This window comes from Echinops telfairi, unplaced genomic scaffold, assembly GCF_000313985.2.
Source record: "Echinops telfairi isolate 266 unplaced genomic scaffold, ASM31398v2 ScPeMD7_31;HRSCAF=116, whole genome shotgun sequence".
NCBI lineage: Eukaryota > Metazoa > Chordata > Mammalia > Afrosoricida > Tenrecidae > Echinops > Echinops telfairi.
Window position 1 is genome coordinate 51,406,058 of NW_022103928.1, and position 16,489 is coordinate 51,422,546.

The 16,489-nt window shown below is 45.3% G+C and overlaps 1 protein-coding gene across 1 annotated transcript in view; it reads right to left on the reverse strand.

Annotated features, from left to right (window-relative positions):
• The window catches only part of CCNY (cyclin Y), a 207,280-nt gene that overhangs the window by 71,035 nt on the left and 119,756 nt on the right, over nucleotides 1-16,489 (reverse strand). Inside the window, exon 2 of the mRNA XM_004702296.2 lies at nucleotides 3,544-3,618. Coding sequence (XP_004702353.1) covers nucleotides 3,544-3,618 — 75 coding nt within the window. The remainder of the gene's footprint in view (nucleotides 1-3,543; nucleotides 3,619-16,489) is intronic.

Genomic DNA, 16,489 nt, shown 5'->3' on the forward strand with positions numbered 1-16,489 from the left:
TATCAAGGGCTCATGACGGAGGGAGGAGCGGGGAGGGAGGGGAACAAATGAGGACCTAATGCCGGGGGCTTAAGTGGAAAGGAAATGTTTTGAGAATGAGGGCAATGAATGTACAAATGCGCTTTACACAACTGATGTATGTATGGATTGTGATAAGAACTGTATGAGCCCCCAATAAAATGATTTTTTTTTAATTGCTAAAGGGGAACCTAATTTGCTATTTAAAATAAAATAAAATAGGTGTGGACAAGGAACAGGCACTAGGGCAACTGTAGTGAAATCATAAAAAGCTAAAGGCAGGCCAAGTGGATTGGTTTTTCTCTGGCTCTACGAGGAACTCCTGGGTCTGTTCTTGTTAAGTGGCTCTTTTGCCAAGAAATCCTGCAATGACGTCCCATTTGTGTTAACAGACAGTAAAGGAAGAGTCCTATGGATTTGGGTAAGATACCCTAACTTCATTCCGCTAGAAGGGTCACTACACAACGCTTATTTTGCTGTGTGGGAGTTCTTAATTACTTTGTAAATGCTGAGAAAAGAGTCCTATGTGCAGATCAAACCTCTTGGATCTCCAAAGGGTAAGGGAGTTAAAAACAGTCAAGAAACTTACTATGACTTACAACCAAAAGCAACTACCAAACTCAAGGCCATGAAGTCAATTTCAACTCAAAGTGAATCTTTACAGGAATAGCCTCTCTTTCTTTCTAGTAGCAGCTGATGGGTTTGAACTGTTGACACTATAGTTAGAAGCCCAATGTCTATCCAGTAGTTCCACTGAGACTCCTTCTGACTTAAAACAATACCATCTAAAGCAACGTCATCAATAGTTGACAGGGCAGTGCATGGCACAGGGCGCGCGCGCGCGCGCGCGCGCGCGCGCGCGTGTGTGTGTGTGTGTGTGTGTGTGACTATGGAGAGAATGCAGGAAGGGGAGAGGATATGGGGTCTGCAGAGGAGGGAGACCAGAAAAGACAAAAGGGTTACCTGGTCATGGAACCAGGCAGTAGCTAACCTGATGTAATGGTCATTACTCCAACAATGGTCTTACAACCACAAACCCCTTCTAAACGACTGACAACATCAACCCAAGAGAAGAGATTCAAAGATTCAAAAGAAATCCATCTAAAAGGCCCCATGTGGTTCACAGTCTCAGTTTATAACATTTCTCCCAATTGAGAGGGGGGACAGGGGTGAGGAGGGGCTGAACCGCTCAGAAGCACATGGAACCAATGCAGTGAAGACAGTTTTACCTGCGTGAAGGATGAGCACAGTCCGTCAGTAACATTTCCCCGAGGACATTGAGGTCCGGTATTTGCGGTTCCTGTCCCTCCAGGAACACCCTAGCCGTGCTCTCAAGCAAGCACTGAGCCGCTAACTGGTGGTTCAAACAGAGCAGCAGCTCTGCAGAACCAGATGAGGCTGCCACTGCAGGGAAGACTGACAGCCTCAGAAACCCTAGAGCAGGGTCCTCAAACTTTTTAAACCGGGGGCCAGTTCACTGTCCCTCAGACCATTGGAGGGCCGGACTATAGTTTAAAAAAACTATGAACAAATTCCTAGGCACACTGCACATATCTTATTTTGAAGTAAAAGAAAAAAAAACATGGGGCAAAAGCACCCGGCGGGCCGGATAAATGTCCTCAGAGGGCTGCATGTGGCCCGCGGGCCATAGTGTGAGGACCCCTGCCCTAGCCAGAGTGGCTTTGGGTAGGAACCGACCCAATGGAAGTGAGGTTGGTGTGGTTTCAGTTTCCCCTTTTGATCTAGAGGAGGCAGGGACAGTTTTAAATGCCTCCATCTGGTTCTGACTGAAAAGCAGCAGACACAAGGAGCTCACAGAGACCCACTTAGTCAGCCAGAGGGGTCAAGGGGACTTTTCAAGGAAGAAGTGACGGTAGAAATGCACCCTGAAAATTGAGGGGGGATCTCATTGCTTCGTGGAAGATGGAAGAGAAAGTTCCAATATGTAAAGGCGTGTGAGTTCGTGTGGCACATTTGCAGAACTGCCATCGATTCAGTACAGCTAGCGCATAAAATATGAGAGGAGTAGCCTTCAAGGTGATTCTGACACCGGTGGCCCTGCTGTGCGCCTCAGTAGCACTGTGCTGCACAGTTCCTGAGGGCTGCTCTTTCGGACGCAGATCTTCTTCTGAGGTGGCTGTCAAAACTCAAAACTCCCTGCCACCAAGCTGATGGTGACTCATAGCGGTGACCCTGTGGAGGACAGGGTAGAACTGCCCCCTTGTGAGTGTGTATAAAACCTCATCTTTCTATGTGCACCAGACCTTTCCATCTCTCAGTTAGCAGGCAAGTCCTCCCCGGTTTGCTCCATCAGGCACTCCCTGGCTGAAACAAAGAGGTGTGATAAGAGGAGAGGGGGGAGCAGACTAAGCAGAAAGGCAGAGGTCAGACCATGAAGGGTCCACTAGGGTGTCTCAAATCTAACTGTACGGCTCCTGGGATGACATTAGAAAAGTTTATGCAGCAAAGCACAATCAGATCTGGTTTACACAAAGCCTCTGCTGGTGCAGGGTCCTGGCAGGCTAGGAAAAACAGGGAGCTCATCAGAATCAATGAGTACAATTTGGAACCTACTGAGTCAGAGAACCACTGGCCTTCAACATAAAGATGATCAGCAGGCAGTGAGAAATACAGATTTTTAACACTACAGAGAAAACCTAGCTAGTACATAGCTTTCATGAAAGCCATGAGGAATTGTGTGTAGACCAGAAGAAAGAAAACAAAGCACAGAAACTTGTAAAATACACACACACACACACACACACACACACACACACACGATGGAAAGGCTTAATAAATTCTGAGTAGGATCCCTGGGAGAAATCCTACCACACACCAAGCATTATGGGGTCTGTAAGAACTCTCTGGTCACCACAAGTTTGGCAGAAGAGAAAACATCTTCCCTTTTGGGCTGGTTCATTTGGCTCTAAATAATACCCAGAGGTAGTTAATTGTGCTTTTATTTAGGACTATGTTTTGCTTTCTTTCACATGCTGTCCAAACTAAGAAACATATCTGTTTTAAGAATGTATGAAAACATCACTTGTTAAAGGAAAGTGTGTGTGTGTGTGTGTGTGTGTGTGTGTGTCTCGGAGGCAGAAATGTCTATTATAAAGTGTACACAAAAATAATCCACTGACAGGCAAAATGAGGGTAGCTGCTTCAAATAAGGGATTCTAAAAACACATCACCTTAGAAGATAAAACAAAAATCCCAAAGAGCTACCAACAATATGCTGGGAAGTAGGAATATGGGAAAGAGGGCATTATAGGAAATGTTATTTCTCCTTGAAATTGAAATCAAGACTTACAGTAATTACCAACATGAGTCTTTTAAACTGTCTTTAAGAAACACAAATAAAAAGTCATAAAAACACGAAGAAAAAAAAAAAAGAAACACAAATAAGGGCAATGAATGTACAAATGCGCTTTACACAATTGATGTATGTATGGATTGTGATAAGAGTTGTATGAGCCCCTAATAAAATGATTTTTAAAAAAACACACAAATAAATATATAACTTACCATCCGTCTGAGATTTACTGAGGAATATTGTGCTGGCCCGAGGATGGTCTGAAGGATTGAATTCCATGTTCAAATCTTTAAAGAAAAAAAAAGAAAATATGAAAATTACCACCTGGTCACCAAGGGGCATTTGGGATAAATATTTTTTAAGCCTTCAACTACTAATACAGGCATAGAATCTAAACCCTACAGTTGCTATCTTTATAGGTTCTTCTAGGTTCAAGTTGAAAGCACTGCTATGTAGAAATTTGAAAGATGAATTCTTAAAAATTAAGACACTTGGCTGGAAATGTGTTAGCCTGAAACTCCCCATTCTTCTGAGAATGTCTGCCCTGCGCCCAGGACAATGACAAAATAGCAGACCAGAGTTGTAACATGTAATTAAGCGGTGTTATGTGCTACAGATAAGTAAATGGTATTTTCTTGTTAAAGTGATTAAAATAAGATACTTCAGCCATTAGGCCAAGTCAACATCTAAATAAATACCCTGCTTAATTAAGGCTGTTATTTTCTAAAAAGACCAAGTTTATCCCTTAGGGCAATGACCGCAAATTAGTCAACTGCGGGTTGAATTGAGGCCATGGATGTGTTTGGCTAGATCTGCACATTTGCTTTCTTGTTTTCTTCCATTTGTGCCAATGTATAAAAATCAAATATTTAACAGCTGCTAAAAATAAATAAATACATAGATTTCCCAGGCGAAACTGGTTTCTAGGTCATTCGGTAATACCGGGCCGTCGCAGTGGTCACGGGCAGTGCTGCCTCCTTGAGATGGGCCGTGGTCTCTCCAGCCTTTCCATTCACTCAGCATCCCACCCCACAGGCGCTCACAGTGATGTGGAATCCTGACTTAGAAGAATCTCAAAGGTAACAGGGCAGGGGGGGGTTGCGGGGGGCACAGCGCGGCTGTTGCTCACACAAAGGATTCTCTGCTTCTGTAAACGGTGTGCTGCTGAGGAAGTTTGAGGTCATCGGCCAGTTCTCATTTGGAAACATAATCAGAAGTTTATGCACGTTAGGAAACTCAGTTTCATGAGTCATCTTAAACAGTACTTAAGAAATGACCACAGTCCTACAATACTAACCCAGACTGACATTTTGTAATGCGGAAAAGCCAAGTACGAACATGCTACACCAGGCAGGTCTGACGAAGGACCCGGTTTCTTAAAGAACCCTCCATGTGAAGGCTGGCCAAAAGACATCGCCCAGTATTATCTAGCAATGACTGAAATACGCAAAATGGCAGGAGACAGAGGTACATGTCACGCAGGTGCTGGCATTTAAACAAAGCCTAGAACAGTCAGGTGTTTCCTTTGATTCAAGTTTAAGAGAGCAATCCCAGATCTTGAAAAGAAATACGTGCAACGGCCATTATGTGTTTTGGCAAGGGAACACCAACTTTGGGGAGAACAGAAAATAGGGAAAGACACCATTTTCAGAAGCCAACCAATATAAACCCACTGCATCCCTCACAGAGAACACTTCAAGGTCAAGCGCGACCCCACAGCTGCTGCCGCCATGACAAAGTGAATCCCCATGCTGCAGTCAGGACACCTGCATGTGTACCACGAGCTGGAACACAATTTAAAGAGTGTGTGGTAGTGGCGGGGATGCTTCGGATGACAAGAATGAAAAGAAAGAAACCCAAGGGGAAAACCCTTCAAATTTAACTACAGGTGAAACAAACTTTACTGCTAAGGAATCCTGATCACTGTACTACCGTCAGTTTTCACAGTGTGGTCCAGGAGGGTGTCCTGGCTGTCAGCTGTAGGGATGCAGATTCCCAGGTGCCTGATGGTGGAGTCAGTGGTAACGGAACTACCAATCTTTGGATTCGTGCTTAACTCCTGCACCACCAAAGTTCCTAACAGTATGCCTATCCTTTCCCCCACCCCTGGGTCCCTTGTGAGTATTCTTTTTTCTAATTTTTGTTTTATTGGGAACTCTTACAGCTCTTATCACAATATCCTATTTTTAAAACAAACTAACATTCTAAAGAGAATTCTCCCTGAATCCACACTCATCACTCCTCCCCAAAGCCTGTCTTAGACATCCTGCTGTCCTCCTCAGCCCATCTTAAAACCTCCTTCTGGAAGACCACTGAGCTTTGCACCTTTCCTACTTGTTCCCATCACGTTCTTGAAGTCCTTGATCTGCTAGCCCATCCAGAAGAAGTACAACTTTATGAAGTGTAATTAGTCGTTTTGCTCGGCACTGTATAGACAGAGAATTCTGCCCTTAATTAACAGCAGTCCCACCATTCCGAAAAGACCCCAGAGTCCAGTCAGTGAGTGACGACACCAGGCAGAAGCCATCCACTCTGCTGTGAGGAGTCAGCCTCTGAGAGGGACCCAGCGAGTGGGAGACATGGCTGCATCCCCCACAAACGTACACGTTACTACACAAGCCATTAGGGCACAGCAGCACCTAGCATATCATTAAGAACAAAAGTATGACAAACCTGACTACCTCCTCTGGAATAGACAACAGTGTTGCTTAAAATCAGACAGCTTCAACGGAGCAATGGAATTCCTGCCCCAGTCCCACTCCCCACCAAGGCCGCTCAGTTTAACTGTCAAGATGAACAGATGTCTTGAGTCCGTGCTACATATGGCAGCACTCAGTCCCCATGCTATCAAAGCACTACTCTAGATAATGACCACTTCTGTGTCATTAGTGTGCCCATTATCTCAATGAGCTGGTTTCACTGTCATAGAGTCTTGATTTCAAGGAGCTGCAATCAATTAACGGTGAGATAAAAACATGTATTTAGCTAGCTTCAAATTGCATCACATGGTATGTCTATCACATACTGACCTTCCAATTACATTGTGATTGGACAAATTACCAATCTATTAGCTATCACAAGCATAAATAAGGAAGGGTGTGTGTGTGTGTGTGTGTGTGTGTGTGTGTGTGTGTGTGTGTGTGTGTGTGTGTGTGTGTTTAACTGCCAGTGCAACCTACCATGATTTTCATTCATTCAATCAACAATTAATGATTGAGCATTCCCTATGTAGCAGGTCAGGCTGTGTTCCAGATACTGAAGATTCAGAAGGGATCACAGAAGTCTCTGGCCTAATAAAGCATCCTTCTAAGCTGAGGTGGGAAACAGCAGCAGTGGAGAAAGCTAAAACAATTTAAACGTCTATCAAAGATGCTCTATGAACTCTAGAACCCATTTGGCTGATTGTCCTTGAGTTCTGGGGATGACCACTCTTTCTCCAGAGGTGCTCACCTGGTAAGAGTAGAAATGGCACATTTAAATTCACCTCTGCCCGCTCTGTGACCAAGTTCTGCGGCTATTCGTGAGGTTTTTGGGGGCTAAGCCCCGCAAAGTCTATTCCTTCTTTGTAGTCCTCAGGCTTAGTTGAGTAGAGAGGCAGTGAAAAGGGGGGAAGACCCTGGGTGAGATGGATTGCAAAAATGGGCTCCAACCTAACAAACCATGAGGAGGACACAGGATGAGCGGTGTTTGGTTCCGTGGCACAGAGGGCTGTACCAGGTCCCTGCGAGTCAGAACCAACGCCACAGCACCTACCAACCACAAGCGACAGCAACTCTAGGATGGTGGGCACAGCGTGATGCCATTCCGGGTCTGCGTGTTTTCCCTGTAAAGTGGGCTAGCAAAACCTAACTTAGAAGAGTGCTGTGAAGATTCAAAATTATATGCACAAAGCAATTAAGCAAGAGGTCTGCCACGTAAGAGACACCCCATAAACAATGACATTAATATGGATATTTGTAAATACGATACCTCAGCATCTTGCTCAATGTTAAAGGCATAAACTCGCAATACGTTTATCTTAAATTAAACATCGGGACACTGAAGACTGTTAAACCTTCCTTAGACAATTTCTTTTCTTTTAGGAGCACTGACTTGAAACTTGCTGTTTAAAACTTCAATGTTCCATACTCCTATTATAGTCTCCTACTTGCTTAAGAATATGATATGACATGAGATATGATCTAGCCTCTGAGATCTAACACGTTATGGAGAAAAGGTAGTTGAAGAATGTTGTGGAATCCTGAGAGCTGACCTCAATCTTTAATCCTGTTGAAGCAGAGCTTTGAGCCCCCGCTTCTTTATTAGGTGGTGGTGCCTGTTAAGGCACACAGCGGAAATAAATATTAATATAAAAGTAGTTCCACGACTCTACTGTCAGACTTGCAGGTGATAAAGAAAAATATTTGGTCGTATAACTTACTGGCCATGTCTCAGCTTTAATACAAGGTATGCCAGGATCACTTGGATCTGAGTAGCTGGGGAAAGTACTGGCAGACAGTAAAATAGAAAAGTGCCACAAGGGCTAAACCAGGCTGATGTTACTGTAAATCCTAACCCCATACAGACTCACAGTGGCCTTGTGCAGGGTTTCCAAGGCTGTAAGTTTCTACAGGAGCAGACAGTCTCTGCTTTCTCCCAGGGAGCGGCTGGTGGGCTTGAACCACTGACCTTGCAGCTAGCAGCAAAATGCCTACCCTACATCGCCCCCAGGATGCCTGAGTTTAGTAGGGTGGAGACAAAGCATAGTGCACACGTTGCCTAAACTTCCCACTTGCCGCTTTCTCTTCCTGCGTTGATCACCATCCAATAAACCATCCTAAAAGGTTGGTTGGGTGGTTGTTTGGATCAAGACAATGACTGAGAACAGCAGAAACCAAAGGATTCTTGAGATTCCTAGAATGTTTCTAGGATTTAACGGTAGAAAATCAACTTCATTTTAGAGGCCCAATTGTGGTTAGCTGAGAATGCCAAGTTTAGCCTCAGGATCTGTTGCCTGTCTTTGAATGAATAATTGATGTGGTCAAACCTGCAGACTTCCCGGTTCAGTTTGAGGTAGTCACAATCCCAAGTGTGACAGGGATCAGCAAAACAAGGGAGAATTTAACAACATAAAGCCTATTTGTTTTAATCAGATTGGCTTACTTTTATTATTTTTTTTTAGTTACTATTGTCCGACTGATTGAACATCAGTGATTAGCTCCATTCACTGGTGCCAATGAGATCAAAATCAAGTGCTTGACCTAGTTACTGTGCTCCCTTTCGCTGCTATAGGGCACACCCTAACCCCGCAGCCTATAGCAGGGCTCCTGTGTAGAACAATCACTGCTGCTGCCGTTGGGGCAGCACACTGCGGCAACTGCCGTTCCAGTTGGTTCTAAAGCCATCTTTTGTACTCTTGTGGATTTGAGATGTGTTCCTTACATCCTTTTCATACATTCAGACTTGTTTCTACTTTTTTATTTCACTCTCTGAGTGGGAGGGTGGTCTTACTGAGTGTATGTGTCTATGTGTGATGGTCTCCTGTGTCTGCATGTGAGGAAAGGTCCCCTTGTCATGTTGGACCTGTCTATCTGTATTGTATTGTACTGTATTGTCTGCATGTATGAGGGTGTCCTTATGATAATGGATGCATGTTTCTGTATATGATGATTTCCTTATCATGGTGTATCTATGTGTCTGCATGTAGGAGTGTCCTTGTCATGTTGATGTACATGTCTGCACGTGACCGTCTGTGTCATGCTGTTTAAGTATGTGCATCCCTGTGCAGACACAATTGACTCTCATTCATCTGCTCTATTTGCTTCTCCATTGCCTTCTTTCCAATCCCACTTTCAGTCTCAATTCTGCTTTCTCTATCCATCTCCATGTTTCTGTCTGCTATCTCCTCTCTCTCTCTCTCCTCCTTCCGTCGCTTCCCCTGCCCCTGTTTTGCTCCCTTCACCTCACCACTGTATCTTTCTAATATTCTACTTTAGGATAAGCCCAAGGAGACAGAGAAGGATCCTAATGTCACAACTACAGACAATAGAAACGTGAAAGTGTAGGTTGTGGCTTTTTCCAGAATCCTGTTGCTTCATCCTCACATCACTTCCCCTTTGAGTATTTCACTGGTTAAGCCCACAGCCACTAGATGTGGCAGGGAGATGAAATGTCAAGTGGTGGGGCCGTGCAGATAAACAGCAGTCTACAAAATCAAGGTAAGTACCTGCTCACGCCCACATTCAATTTAGTGCCAGCATGGACACAAGCTGAGTCATTTGGGAATATTTACTATCTGTGAGTCCTGCTGTCCTAGTCCTTTCTCTGCTGCCCACTGAATTCCGGCACTGGGGCTCTTGCTGATCTAGCCACTTACTCACCTCTCCTCGGAATACGGGGCCAGCTCTTCTGGTCTGACCTTGCTTCCCACTTTCCTGCAGCATCACTGGTGCCACCACACAGTGTCTGCTCCCTGTATTCACAGGTTCGCTGTAGGTCACCCATCCCCTTCTCCGGGAGCAGCCTCTTGTGGGCCAGACTCTCTGGTCAGCTCCCACTCCCTCATCAAGTCTCAGGCTGAGGGCTATGGTCTCAGAAGCCTCTCTGGCTCACTGAGGCAGCCCTAAGTGCCCCTCTCCTCCCTCCTGCCAAACTCAGGACTTGTGTTAATCACAGGTGTTTATGCTTATGCTTATCAACATCCTTACACCCCTCCCAAATGTCTGCTGCCTGCGTACAAGAGGCAGTGAACGAACCACAATGGGGCACGTCTCCCATGTGCCAGCAAGGCTTCGAACCAGGCACTTGCAGGAACAAAGCCATTTCAGAATGAGTCCGTTCTGAGAAAGGACTTTTGTTTCCTAGCTAAAGAACACAAACTCACGGCCACTCAGCCCACGCTGATTCACGGCTACCTTTCGGGGTTTCTGAGGCTGGACCTCTTCAGCCTCTTTCTCCTGTGGAGCAGCTGGTGGTTTCAAACTTAGGGCCTTGCAGTTAGCAGCTGAATGCACAACCCTTATGCCACCAGGGCTACCCCATGGATGCATTTCTACAACGGGTCTCACAGCAGAAGGCAGTCGGGTCACGTAGGCAGCCCGGAAGGGACTTCTCCTGGCTTGCTGGGACAATAAACAGATGTCTCTGCAGAGCACAGGAGCATTCAGAAGGCCTGCTGGAAGGTGGGTTTCCTTTGGAGAAAATTGCTCAGATATGAGGGTCACTTCAGTCAGAAGGAAGCGGGTGAAGAACAAGGCCCGTGAAGTGAAGGCCAGCCAGTGTCCGTGCACGGCAAGTTCCAGAAGAGCAGCAGAAGCCAGGGGCAGGCTCGACAGGCAGTTCCAGGCACGGGAGAGCCCTGGGCGGTGGACGCCACAGCTGGCGTTTTCCTGGGGACACAGGCACAGACCACAGACAGCTTTGTCCCGTACTTCACTCACGACTGCTGGTTTTACAATTACAAAGGCGTCCATTTAAAAAGAAAAAAAATTCAGTGAAGTGAGACCTTTCAGGTCAGAAAAAAAGAACAGAGGGAGGTGTCCATCAGATGGAGGGCGCTGGCGATGCTTGGTGTGCAGTGCTGTCAGATTATGAGGCGTGTATTTCAGGGTTTAAAACCTACCGAAGCTCAGAAGAAGAATAAATACATACATAAAACGCATACAACAAGATTCTGGCCTCTGCTCTGCTTGGCCACTGGGGCAAAGCGTGCAGTTTGGCCAAGTCTCCATTCCCTTCGACTAGAAGGTAAGGGTAGCGACAGTGCCGGAACAATGCGATGGCGCAGGTGACAGCCAGCAGGACTCGGGCCACCAAAGGACATGCTGCAGTCATTTTCCGCAGAGATGAGTGCCAGCTGAACACCGAGGCGGGGGAGCGATGAAGTTCTCTGCCTCTGAAAAGACTGACAGCCTCGAAGCCCCAAGAGGGAGCCCCACTCTGTCCTCCAGGACTGCTGAGGCGCAGGACAGACTCGGTGGCCTGAAGTGAGGCAGCGGTGACATTCACTGTCATGCACAAAGCCCAGTGTTCCACAATAGACAAACAGGACAAACAACAGAACCTAGATCCATTTTTCAAATAAAAAAGAATGGTCAAGAGACAGTTCTTCTAAAAAGGAAGGGAGGGAGGGGAGGAGGGGAAAATGCAGAAAAACTGGCAAGGCCCAGGCATTAACTCAAAATGTAAATTAACTCAAAGAAGAAGAATCTCCTAGCAACCAGCCTCTCCTGAGATGCATGAATTAGTGCTGTCACGGAAACAGGGAATCGCCATTTGGATTGTTGATATCTTAATATCAGGCAAATAACCGTCTCTCTTCAATATGGGGCAATGATGATAAAATCTGCTGAGGCAGACAATGAAAAAGTGGCCCTGGAAGTCCGTAAAGAAGCACTCTAATTCCCTGTCATTACTTACCCTGGCCTCAGTATTCATCGAGGAATTATTAGGTAGAAGCATGAAGTAAGGACCCATGAGGTCACAGTGGGTAAATGCTTGATGCTAACTAAAACACTCCACAGTTCAAACCTACCAGGTGTTCCAAAGGAGGAAGAGGTGCCCGGCCACCTGCTTAGCAAAGATCCCAGCCTTGGATGCCTGCATGCGACAGAAGTGACTGGAAGTTGCCAGCATCTTGTGCAAAAAATACAACGGGAAGACCTTCCGGCTCCCCTCCCCATGGTTTAAAGTGGGGGAAGGGTTCAAGGCAACCAGTTAATCAACCAGCAAAGGCAAGAGTTTCTCTGAGGTTAAGTGCTAAGGGAGCATCAAGAATACCTCGGAGGCTTCCTGGAAGAACAGGTTGGCCAGTCAGGTTAAAGGACAGAAGAGCAAGGTAATCGAGGCAGAGGATATGAACTAAAACAAAACAAAACAAAAAATACATTAGGGCTTAAAGACATATTTGCAAAATGAGTAAGCATGCTGGGGGGAGGGGGGTTGGTGAAGAGTTCTGGAAGTTATCCCAAGGCACCAGTTACTTGAAGGAGTAGCATCGTCTCCGTGGCTGCAAAGGAGGCAGAATGAAGCAAAAGTGGGCCAGGCTGGAGAGACGAGAGCCACGAAGCTGGTGTGAAAACAAACGCAAAGGGGACTGAGAGAAAGGGTGGATCTGAAGACACTGTCAGAGGGGCTGGTGCTTGGGACTGAGCCCAGGTGGGGCAGGGTGAAAAAGAGGAAGAAAAGGCGATAACCAGAAACTAGAGACTCCCGCATAAGGAGAAGGCAGGGAAGACCCAGTTCAGCTCCCGATATCCCACTGGGTTCAAATGATCGGTGGGACCACTACCCGCTGCCAGTCAGTTCCTACTGATCGTGACCCGACGGAACAGGATAGGGCGTCTGAGACTGTAACTACCAGAAGCAGGCAGCTTCGTCTTTCTCCTGCAGATGGGTAGTGTGTTTGAACTGCCAACCTTGCAGTTAGCAGCCCCCTTCTTACCCACCATAGAGCCACCAGGCTTTCTTACCTGTGGCACAACAGCTGTCTTTTAATCCAATTGAATCTGTAAACTGAACACTCGTGCCAAATGCGTCCTTCTCATTTCCAAATCACTACCCCTAAGCCTCTGGGCAGTACAATCAGTCAGCACACTTGGCTGAGAAACAGATTTGCTGGAGGTTCGAGCCCACTCAGAGGTGCCAGGGAGAAAAGTCTGGGATCTACTTCTAAAAAGTTGGCCGCCGAATCCTCTCCCCAGGCCGTGCAGTTAGACTCTGAACACACCGGGCGTCACCATGAGCCCACTCGATGGCAACTGGTTTTTCCAAACGAGACAACATGCTATCCATCAGAGGCACACACAGCCTGGCAGCGCTTTCTGCACCTCCATACACAATCCGCTCAGAAACCTGTCATTGCTGGCCAGTCACTCGAGAACACCGGCATCTGCTACCTTTGTCCGGTTACCTGGGAGAAGCAGCAATGCTATACATTTACTTGCCGAATCAGATTTATAACAGCTTCATTTTGTGAAAATATTTTCTTTTGGCTGAAAGTTGACCCAACCAATCGGTTCCATTTCCTGACTCAGCCTACATTCTCCTAATAGCATCTGGTCATTCTGCTTCCAGTACTCCAGCTTCACTGACCCCTCCTTTTCGTCTCAGCGTTGGTTCAGAGTACATGTGGATGTTTTAGACCCAAAGAGATGGTTGGTTTGTGTGTGTGTGTGTGTGTGTGTGTGTGTGTGTGTTTAACAAGCACCTAATTTTTAAACACACATAATTTTTAAGCTCTGAAAGTATTTACCATTACACTGAAGGAGGCCCCCCCAACCTTGTCCCTCTTCTATCTAAATTCAAAGTGAGTTGTTAAATTGTAGAATCTATTTTAAAACCATTTTAATAAATGTTTTTAAAATTCTGCCTGACATATGCTCTCTGAGGTGACTGTTTTCCCTTTCTAACCTCAGGGTTGCCTGGGTCCACGGTTAGACCTCGATATGGAGTTTCCACATTCACCACCCTTCAGTCTACGTCTCTCTTGCCAAAGGGGCACTGGCTCCTCCTCCTGTAAGATGCATTCGTTCATAGACATTTACACCCCAAGTATTTGAAGGGGCTTCAAAAAGCTTATGAAAAGAGGGATTTAAAGACAATGGAATTTCCCCCTGACCTTTTTGAAGCCCCCTTGTACAGACATGGTAACATATAAGTCAAAAAAGTACTGCTATTAGGGTTCCGGTTCATACTTTCCAAACAAACTAAAACTCATGTCTGTGATCAGTGGATAGCTGCAGACAAGTTAGTTCGATAATACACTCACTTGTCTTCGTTTCATTAGGGTGCTTTCAAACATAATAGATCCTTTCAGTGACATGGAAAGAAAATTTTCTAGAGCTAAATCCAAATTTTTAATAAAACTCAAATGGACATCTTCCCAAATCACTGAAACTTTGCAACAAGCGTATGGGAATGTTGACCCACAAACAACAAGTTTGTCAACAGGTCAAGCATTTTCAAAGTCCCCACAGATGAGCCAAGAGAGAAAAGATCATCAACTTGCATTCACAAACTGTGGCTGAAGTCCAGAAAGTGGTAGAAGACCAGAGACTTAGCACTACTGTGAACACAAGCATGATGGTTAGGGATTATGTCAACTAGACACTTCTGGGTGAGGGTATGGAGTGGCGCACAACCTATCAATCAGGTCATAGCCTGATGCCACCTCCCTGGGACGTGGCCTTTTGTACAGGAAGGAGGGCAAGCAGAGTCCAATTCTCTTTGGCCTTCTGCGAGAGCTGGTCTTGCATCTAGTTCCTTGATCTCCTGTTGCATCGCCTGCCAACCCCACGAGATGTTCGACTTCGGATTCATTTACTCTGCATCCACCAGCCTGTGGTCCTCACTGTCTTGACGTTGTCTTCCTGCTGCCTGCTCCTCAGCTTTCACGGGCCAGGAGGAGTCTGACTTGAACCAGACTGGACTCGCCTACTTCTAGAACTCTGTAAGCCCCCTACCCCCCACCTTTTATTTTTTAAATAAACTTGCTTGTCGCTAAAGAACCCCAAGATGGTTTCAATTTTACTTTTCGTCCTCATTTACTTTCTTTCTTTTGGGTTCCAGAGCCACTCCGAACACTATTTAGGTTTGAGGGATAAGAAACTTTTTTTTAAAGAAATGTCCTATATACATTGACACAGCCCACCTCAAAAAATGAAATCAACAATATTCTGTTAAACCTGGTTCTTTTTCTCCACCACCTCCTCCCACCCCCTTCATAACCTATCCCTCCTCCCCTCTCCCTGTTTCTGCCCGTCCTGGCCTCTCATAGTCATCGCAGTCTCCATTTTGGTGTACAGACCACAGTTCGTTTTCTCAGGTTTTCCTTATAGCAGCGGGGTTATTAAATATTTATCGCTGTAAGACTGCTGTTTGCTAACCAGAATGGGTAAGCCATTTCTTGATGTAAATCTCTATGAACAAACACATACAAGCTTCACCGGTTTTCCTTCTCGAGAACCCCACCTAACCACGCTGGCGAGGCTGGGATCTCCCGTGGTTCAGCCTTTCCAATGGCATGATTGTAAGCTTTTTCAGCTTGATAGGTACCCAGAAAGTTGTGTGAAGATCAGCCACCTCAAAGAGTTTATCTTTTTATCAGTCTTAATTTTAAGAAAAATTGAGACCAAGGAAAAAGATTTTATGGAATAAATAGTAACTGGGGATAAGTCTTGGATTTGCCCAAAACTATGGCTTCCAAATGAATGTACAAATGTGCTTTACACAGTGGATGGATGGATGGATTGTTATGAGTTATATGAGCTCCCAATAAAATGATTTTTAAAAAACAACAACTATGGCTTCCAAAGAGATCTGCTAGGCTAGTTAACTTTGAGCACAAGAGGTCAGCATAGAGGTTGTGGGGGGACCCAAAGGTAGAATCCCGATGAAATGTCCTGGTGGCTGTAGGATGGTCATGGGAGTTTATTGTAAAGAGGTTTTAAGAAAATGGAAAACTGCCGTGGTTTTAAAAAAGGCCAGGAAAGTTACAAGGAGAAATTTTTTACCATCACAACAATCCACCTTCAAGGGTAGCAAGAGCTGTCCTTTGAGTTCCATTGAGAAACCTTTGACCATGACCTTGCCCCTCGAACTTATTTTTGTTCCCCAAACGCAAAGAACATAGAAAAGGATCACAATGAGAGTCCCTCTAAAGATGCCAAAAGTACCATTTTGACATGGCATGATCAGGAGTCTATTTTTCAGGGGCAAGTAAGAGACTTGGAAATAGAACCTTTCAAGTATGTTTCGTGTGTGTGTGTGTGTGTGTGTGTGTGTGTGTGTGTGTGTGTGTCTCCATCTAGGTGAAGGACATGTCAAGAAACAATAGCTTCACATTTTGATATTGTAACAATAAACAATTACTCTGGTATATGCATCACATTTTGCAGTCCTACTTTGGAGCACCCAAGTTATCATATTCTTTATCAATTTTCACTCAAGTAAACGTTTTTTAAAAAGTTAACCAGGTAACCAAGAGCAACGAGCTGGCATTATTAGCCCAATTTTTGAGATCCAAAAACAGAGGATCACATCAAATTAAGTCAGAGAAGTTCAGAATCCTTCACAGATTCTATCATGAACTAGAACAAACAAATTCAGGAAAGGGAATTCTAAAACAAACGTTGACAGCGGAAGAGTTCTTTCTACCCTGAAAGAGTGCGTGTCATTTCA